The 9,264-nt window shown below is 35.5% G+C and overlaps 1 protein-coding gene across 1 annotated transcript; it reads left to right on the top strand.

The window, feature by feature from the left end:
* Positions 1 to 1,032: 1,032 nt before the first annotated feature.
* Positions 1,033 to 8,573, top strand: LOC111696943 (GSK-3-binding protein). Its single transcript, XM_023466757.1, has 2 exons — positions 1,033 to 1,550; positions 7,383 to 8,573. Exons 1-2 carry the CDS (start codon positions 1,165 to 1,167, stop codon positions 7,525 to 7,527), a joined length of 531 nt encoding a protein of 176 aa, XP_023322525.1. The 5' UTR covers positions 1,033 to 1,164; the 3' UTR covers positions 7,528 to 8,573.
* The last annotated feature ends 691 nt before the right edge of the window (positions 8,574 to 9,264 follow it).

Below are 9,264 nucleotides of genomic sequence, written 5' to 3'. Positions count from 1 at the left end.
AAACTAGAAGAGAATTAAGATATCCAATCAATTCATCCTTTAATTGAAACTAGGAGAGAATTAAGATATCTGATCAATTCAACCTCTAACTGAAATTAGAAGAGAATTAAGATATCCGATCAATTCATCCTTTAATTGAAACCAGAAGAGAACTAAGATATCCTATCAATTCATCCTTTAACTGAAACTAGAAGATAACTAATATATCCGATCAATTCATCCTCTAACTGAAACTAGAAGAGAACTAAGTTAATCGATCAATTCATCCTCTAATTGAAACCAGAAGAGAATTGGATTAAAGTTAATTTAGTTTACTTCGTTTAAGCCTGTACTTAAAATTCTACAAAGTTCTAGGCCCTTTGCGTAAAAATGCGTAGTACGCCATCTCGATCTATCATTTCAAAGTACAGTACCGGCTTTTCGTAAATATTACTCCGCTACCCCACCTGGCTGGGCCTGTTGGCCGTGTGGTGTTCCAGATTCTGTGTAACCATAAAATGTAAATTTGATCACATAAATTCACAAAAGAAGAGAAAATTTGAATATTTGTCACTATTTCACATTAGTTTTTCTCTTCATATGGTTCGTAGCGCAGGGACAAAAAGGCTGAAGAAATGGAACTATTTATCCATCAAATTCGTGGGAGAGGAGGGAGAAGGGGGGGGGGGGGTGAGAGAAAAGAGAGGGCAAATGTGGACAACCTCCACTAGACTTGGCTACGGGCATGCGACGGGGGATCGGGGGAGGATGAACAAATATTTTTGTATACACAATTATTTATAGTTTAGAATCCTGCTTACATATGAACATAAAAGAAATGTATAACGAAAAGGGATTTAAAGAAATTAAAAAAAATAACGCTCTGCTCCGAAAAAAATAAATCTTAATTTCAATTTTATTAAAACAACTTATTTGCTTCCCAAAATTGAACATTAAAGCGTATTCTCTTTCGTTCTGCAAAGTAAATATAAAATCGTTAAATATATTGTCTACAAAATCTTTCAGAAATGATCCCCCATTTGGCTCGGACCGCCGGTGTGTTGGAACTAGCCCTTCACTCGCCTGCGCACAGGCGGACTGAAAACACACACTTCTGCGTAAACACTAAACGATCTTTGTTTCAAAAAGTTTCCGTCAGGCGTCAATATTTCTTCAAAACAAGACATGCCTGCGAAAGAAAATGTTCTCCTCTTGTCAGAAAACGAAACAAAACTTATCCGTAAGGATGTTGACAACCTAGTGCAAAATATTAAAGATAATTTAAAATTAAATTTTGAGGCTGTGTCTTTTGATAATGGAGGGGGCAAATCCCTCCCCCACCTGGACTACACCACTGATCTGGTACCCAGCTGTAGGAAGGCTCGAAGCTATATGAGCGCTAAAAGTTCACGAGCATCCCCCTATGCAGTACCCGTGAAAGGAGGAAACTGTGATTGTGATGACGGCGGCAGGAATTGGGCAGCCAGGAAACGATATCCTAGTATGTCGGCGAACGGGAAACAGAAACTTGAATTAGAGGATCCGTTGGAGATGCTACACGAGTTAATTAGGTATGTTTTTGCTGGTCTCGATGTCGGAAAGTATTATATTTGACTTCAGACTGAAGGTAAGGCAAAAATATCCAAGCTCGTGTGCGCATGTGCAGTTCACAGGTAAACATTGTGGGTGTGGGGGGAGAGTTTTCTTTAAAATCGAATTTGAATTTAGATTATATATGTTGTTTAGATCAATCATTAATTCAATAACTTCAAGAGAAAAGGTAACATTATCTGTCCTTTTTCAACCCTCCCTACAGAATCCTTATTTACGCCCCTGTATGTTACTATCTCCAGTTTAATTATTGCTATAAACATAACAGTAAGTCGAGTTTTTAGAAATAATTTACTTTTTTCTGCTATAGTTTTGTTTGAAGGAGAGATTAAGTATAGTACATGCAAGGTAATTGGATTGTATGTGTATACCTTTAAAGTATCTTAAACATGCGTGATTTAAGAAGCCAAAAGTTTTGAATTTACAATTCAAATTTTGCCCTTCCCCCAGGAACTCCTAGGGGGGTGGGAAAAAAAATTTCGCTTTGCGCAAATTTCGCCCCCCTCCCCCCTAGAATTATTTCTGTATACGCCCTTGCCCTGCATCTCCACGCCTCGTTCACTACGTTTCACTCGGTGATCCTAGGCCCATACTGGCACACGTAAGTCTTAGTTACAGTGCTGTTATCTTTTATCCATAAAACCAAGGACTCTAAGTTTAAAGATTAAAACAATCCAACACCACAAAATCGGTGCTATGGAGGCGTTCAACACGGAATCGGACCCAAAAGTGAGTTTGGGTCCGTTTCCTTCTTTTTTTCAAGAATTATCGGAAATCCCTCCAAAACTGAAAAGTGTTGAGGGATTTCCGAATATTTTGGGTCGGTTTCCGCTATATTTACATTTGATTCGTTTCCTCTTTTTTGGGTCCGTTTCCGGTTTTCTAAAAAGTTTCAAATTCTTAGTTTGTTGATCGGTTTCTTCTTTTTTTGGGTCCGTTTCCTCATTTTTTTGGGTCCTTTTCTGATTTTTGCAGTTAAAGTTTTATATTCTCAGTTTGTTGATCGGTTTCCTCTTTTTTGGGTCCGTTTCCTCTTTTCTTTGGAAAAAGAGGAAACCGATCAACAAACTCGAGAATTTACATCTTTTTTTGAAAACCGGAAACGGACCCAAAAAATGAGGAAACGGATCGAAAATATTGGGAAACCCTGAAAAATATTGAGAAATCCCTTAAAAATATAAGATCTGTATAAATCGGAATCCGACCTAAAAATTGGGGAATTGGATTAAAAAATACGGGAAATTCCTCTAAAAATTGGATTTAAGGGATTTCCGATAATTTTTGAAAAAAAAAACAGGAAATGCCTCCAAAAAAATCATTTTGGGGGTTGCTATGGAAACGCCTCAACACGGACCAAAAAAAACGGAAACCTCCCCAAAATGAATTTTTTTGAGGCGTTTCCTGTTTTTTCAAAAATTATCGGAAATCCCTCAAATCCAATTTTTAGAGGAACTTCAGGTTTTTTTTGATCCATTTCCTCGATTTTTAGGTCGGATTCCGGTTTATCAGAGTCTTATATTGTTGAGGGATTTCCCAATATTTTTGAGGGATTTCCCAATATTTTCGATCCGTTTCCTCATTTTTTGGGTCTGTTTCCGGTTTTCAGAAAAAGTTGTAAATTCTCAGTTTGTTGATCGGTTTCCTCTTTTTTTGGGTCCGTTTCCTCTTTTTTTGGGTCCGTTTCCTCTTTTTTTGGGTCCGTTTCCGATTTTCAGAAAAAGTTGTAAATTTTCAGTTTGTTGATCAGTTTCCACTTTTTTTGGGTCCGTTTCCTTTTTTTTGGGTTCGTTTCCGGTTTTCAAAAAAACGTTTTAAATTCTCAGTTTGTTAATCGGTTTCCTTTTTTTGGGTCCGTTTCCTCATTTTTTGGGTCCGTTTTCGGTTTTCAAAAAAAAAATTTAATTCTCCGTTTGTTGATCGGTTTCCTCTTTTTTTGGGTCCGTTTCATGATTTTTTGGGTCCGTTTCCGGTTTTGAAAAAAAGTTTTAAAATCTCAGTTTTTGATCGGTTTCCTCTTTTTTTGGGGTCCGTTTCCTCATTTTTTGGGTCCGTTTCCGGTTTTCAAAAAAAGTTTTAAAATCTCAGTTTTTTTGATCGGTTTCCTCTTTTATTGGGTCTGTTTCCTCATTTTTTTGGTCAATTTCCGGTTTTAATAAAAAGTTTTAAATTCTCAGTTTGTTGATCGGTTTCCCCCTTTTTTAGGTCTGTTTCCGGTTTTCAAAAAAGAATTTTAAAATCTCAGTTTGTTAGTAGGTTTCCTCTTTATTTGGGCCCGTTTCCGGTTTTTAAAAAATGTTAATATCCCAGTTTTATTGGTTTGTACCCTTTTTTGATCGGTTCCCTCATTTATTGGGTCAGTTTCCGGTTTTCAGAAAAAATTCATTATTTTCGAATTTCGATTAATTTTCATTAGTATCTGGTTTAAAATAAAATATTACGGTTTTGGCTTTAATTGGAGTTTTCATCTCCATCTGGGTCAAAACTGTTCCTAAAATCTGTTCGGAACATTTCCTGCAACTTTTAGGAAATACATGGCTACCCTCAAAGGATGAGATTTCAGACACGATTGTACGAAATTTATACTGTCAATTTCTGCCAAATCATCAACTAAGCAATAATAACCAAGCGTAAATAAGGGGGGTTATTGGGGTTATTTCCCCCCCCCCCCTAGAATTTGTATAAAGAAGACATATCGAAAAATGCTTCAACTCATAAGTTTTGCTTTACGCTTCGAACTGGTTCATGTTGGAGTTAGCTCTTTCTATTTTATTACCTAGAATGATCATCCTTGAGTTGTGTGAGCTTTTTGGGTTTACCAATTAACATTTTGGTCTTTTCTTTGTTTTAACCCCCAATGTGATTAAACAAAATAATGCAGAACACATTTTTGTTTAAGATAAAAAGTTGTATCAAAAGTAAAAGAGAAAAAGTAAAAATGCTGAAAATCCTTCAAGAACATTTCATCCAATTACAAGAAGTTACCCGGCAGTGGCGTAAATAAGGGGGGTTATTGGGGTTATTTCCCCCCCCCCCCTACAATCCTGGGGGTAGTTACCCCCCCCTTATAATCCTGGGGGTAGTTACCCCCCACCCTAGAATCCTGGGGGTAATTACCCCCCCCTAGAATTTATTTTTAAAAAGTTCCAAACTGTATTCAAACTTGGAATTATTTTGGTAAAATATTCTAAGTTTGAAATATCAAAGGTTTACACCACGCGGTGCAAAGATTTAGGGATTAAAATATTTGGGTTTGTGGCAAAATCTAGAGAACATTCTGAGACTGAGCGTGGCAAACTTCTAACTGATAATCATATTTGATAACTGTTTTTTTTATATAACTTATATAAAATCGAAAATGAAATAAGATTATAAATGTTGGATAGAATGACCAATCATAAATTCAATAACTTCAAGAGAAAACGTAAAATTGTCTGTCCTTTTTCAATGTAGATGATTAAATTATATATGTATTTTGTCGTAATTTTTTTAGAATATATAAATGATTATTTCTTGTAGTTATATCTGCAATTAAACAAGGTAATTAACAACTTTTCTTTGGCGCTCGGCGCACACATGAAAAGAATTGAATGACTCATATCGTTAATTTTACAGTAGTTGAAAGTATAAATTGTTAAAAAACACAAGAAAAAAAAGATTTGAATTGAACACCAAATCTGCAACTGATAATTTCCTTTTTTTCGACGTCAAATACTTAAAAAAGCACTTTTATCTTGAAAAAAATTTTAAAAGGGGGCAAGGCCCCCCCCACACCCCAAACCATTACAAAATAATATTTTGCCCCCCCCCCGCAGTGCTAGTTGCGCCTCTGGAAATTAGAATATAAACAAAGACAATATTTTTTCAAAGTTTTACAGAGTAGCATTTCTAAAGATTTAAAAAAGTAACATCCTTTTCCACTTAGAGTAAAACTATTTTTTATTTTACTTAAAATAAATTCAGTTTTTTAACAGATTTTTGTAGTTAATGTGAAATGAATGACTATAATGAAGAATATAAAACAAAGTGAAAGCTGAAGTTAGGAAATGAAGCCAATTACAAGGGGGAGTTTGGAAATGCCAGAAATGAGTGGAAAATGCAAATCAAACCCAACTAAAACCAAAACTTTGATATACATCCTGAAAATTAACCAAAAAATGAGGAAACAGACCCAAAAAAGGGGAAACCTATCAACAAACTGAGAATTTGAAACTTTTTTTGAAAACCGGAAACGGACCCAAAAAAAAAGAGGAAACGGACCCAAAAAAAGTGGAAACTGATCAACAAACTGAGAATTTACAACTTTTTCTGAAAATCGGAAACGGACCCAAAAAAATGGGAAACGAATCAAATGTAAATATAGCGGAAACCGACCCAAAATATTCGGAAATCTCTCAACACTTTATAGTTTTTGAGGGATTTCCGATAATTCTTGAAAAAGAAGGAAACGGACCCAAACTCACTTTTGAGTCCGTTTCCGTGTTGAGGCGTTTCCATGAGCACCTTTTGGGGAGGTTTCTTTTCTTGTGGGGTCCGATTCCGTGTTGAGGCGTTTCCATAGCAACCACAAAATCATATAATGATCTTATAATTATTAATAATTTCTATAACTTCTTAAACAAATTGCAGCGTTCAAAACGTATTATCAGAGACATGCAATTGCTGAAAACATTTAGAATGGAATACCCTTAATCACGATCGGTTAATTAATCCATGGAGATTAATTACAAGAGGAGAACAAGCATTATTTAATCTAGAGATTAAGAAAAAGACAAGATAAAGCATTGATCTCGATATCCACCATTCTAAAGTTTTCAGCTACTTTAACACAATTATATATAAATGATCGGAAAATAAATAGAATATTACAAAAAGTATGTAGATTAATATAGCTATTAATTAAAAGAATATGCAAAATATATACATATCCGCCCCCCCCCTGCAGAGGCGCAACTAGGGGGGGGCGGCCGGGCGCGCGCCCTCCCCTAGCACCTGAGAGGGGGGGGCGCGCCCCCCCCTGCAGAATGAAAAGAAAGAAAGCATGACGAAAATCAGTATCACAGGAAATTTGTAGAAATTTTATTATACTTTAGTTAGTTTAGTTTAAAAAAAAAAATATTTTTATCTTAAACTTTCTCAATTCTCAAGGCTAAAGGCTATTGTAAACATTTAATGTATTTTATTTGTGTTGAGTTTATAGAGTACAAACTGTACAAATGTACTTAGAATATACACTATACAGTAGAGTTGAGTGACTATTTGACAAGACAAGACAAACAGAGCCTGCTTCTTAAATCTTTAAGTGATGATTTTTCCAGATCGTAGTAATTTTATCATTTTATTAATTTAAAGAAAAAAAATCATATGTATCTGATTACATTTACGTGCATTAAGTATGTAGTAAAGAATTGATTTTCAAAACGTTATTCATTTTCAGTTTCTGGTTTTTAAGTGAGATGAAATCATGAAAAAAGACACTAGGCCTACAATGTTACAAGTATAAGATATCTGGATCCCCTCTATCCCCCCCCCCTTCTTCCCATTCTAGTACATGAAAAATACTGTTATGACATTTGACAGCAATAAAATGCTCAGACTAAATATTTGTTGGGAATAAAACAAATATTACATCAGTNGGGGGGGGGGGGGTAATAATTTACGTGTTTTATTGGAACATTTTTTTTATTATTGATTCTTCAAATTGTATCCTGAAAACAGATTTATATTAACAAATTTTAATCTCATCATTTTCAACTTTTGATAGTTTCCGTTAAATAATTTTATTTTATTTTCAGTGAGGGTAACCTACTGAAAGAGGCTGTGAGAAGACTGCAAATGGGGTTTACTCCCAAGATGAGAAACTTCTATGACAGTGATGAAGACTGTCGTACTCCCCCTGCCAATACATACTCCGACCTCTGCCAGGTCGGGTTCAATTAAACAAGAGAAATCCATCCCAGCTCTCCTGGTTATACACTCCTAGGGGAGGGGATTACTCTTACTCCGGGTTCTGCTAAACTAGCAGGTTCAACCCGACTCACGTTCCATCTCCCTTAACTCTACTGTTCGTCAATCAGCAGTAGTTTATGTGTCCCAATGTGTACAGTACCTAACACTAAACCACTCAGTGAAAAAATCAACGTGCAGAAAAAAATATAAAAAAATTTAAAACAAACCAAAAATCATCCAAAAAAAAAATTCGTTCTGATTTCCATGTGTGTGTTCTGTTTCTCCCTCGGACCATTTTAGCGACGGAACTCTTTCTCCAGCAGACAGCTGTCACGTGATATCCCCAGCTGATCTCTCCGTCCCAAACCTTCTCCAGGTTACCCGCCTTCCCCTAGCTGTGAAACTTCCCGGGGCGGGAAATCAGGAACTTTCCTACCTCCCGAGTCATTGATCCCACATCATGCCCTCACCGAGGGGGGGATATCTTTCAATTCATCCTGTATCATTAGGATTTTGTAAGGTTCGTATTCTTCTCTCTGTCAACCCGCTGCAGGATAATGAAGACTGTTTAACTATAATGCATGAGCGGCTGGGTTGGATGAGGGTCGGAGTCGAACCTATCACTCAAAATATTGTATAGCAAACATTGCTCCGCATTCGTAGATGTAAGATTATCTTGCTTTTCACAATTCAAATATTAATATTTTTTATTATTACTATTAGAACTGAAACTTAGAAAATTCATCCAGTTGTCGTGAAGTAGACGTTGAATGTGTGTCTCATTGTTTAATAATTAATAATTTATCTTCTTTCACTAAATTAACATTTATTAAGATTCATTTTTAATCTGAATTCATGTTAAATGAAAGGCCTCATTTCCCTCAATAGGTCGTTTTAAAGCAATTGATCTCATATTGTTAATTCAGTTTGTGTGCGCGGGTTCCTCCTGTGCGTATGGAATATTGTATGTTCGCAGGGGGACCTTGCACCCCCAAAAACCTAGTTCTTTTCTCAGGAAATAAACATTATAAACTTAATCATTGTTTTATTTATGATTGTTTAACATGACTGTAGTTTATATTTTCCCGTTTGTACCAGATTCCAACGAAAAAAGATTTTTTTATCTTGACCTACTATACGTAAGGTGTATTATTTGTAATTATAAAGCTCACTTGTATGCAGTTGAACTTCTGTATTAAGTGAAGAAGAGTTTTCGTATTGTGTGAGTCCCTATGTTTCGTACTTAAAACTTTATGTGCAATGGTATTTGTTACCAAATGTATGCACTAGAATTCATTAATCTTGGTTTGGTTGGTTGGCTAAAAATTAATTCTATCCGATCCACTTTAATGTTTTTATGTATAAAAACTATTCACTATAGGGCTACCCACTATGTATGAGACTTTAATGGCGGGTTGAAATAGAAGAACTAGGATGATTTGAAAATATAATTTCATGATATTGTTCAAATGAATTCTTCATGGAATACAAAATGATTTGGCAAAGTAAGATCCGAGCTTACACGTATAGGGAGCCATGAATTTTAACTAAAAAGTTTCGTACAGTCGTCTTTGAAGTCTTATTCTTTGTGGGTAACTCTGTATGTAGTACTTAAGAATAAGGAGTGGGCAGGATTAAATTGAATATAGCCTTGAGAGACTTGAGATTATAAAGAACTGAAAGAACTTTTCTTTGTCATATTCGAATATAAGAGCTTAGATCTTACTC

Source organism: Eurytemora carolleeae, unplaced genomic scaffold (assembly GCF_000591075.1).
Source record: "Eurytemora carolleeae unplaced genomic scaffold, Eaff_2.0 scaffold244, whole genome shotgun sequence".
In the NCBI taxonomy this organism is placed as follows: Eukaryota; Metazoa; Arthropoda; class Copepoda; order Calanoida; family Temoridae; genus Eurytemora; species Eurytemora carolleeae.
This window is presented reverse-complemented; position numbering and strand designations above follow the sequence as displayed.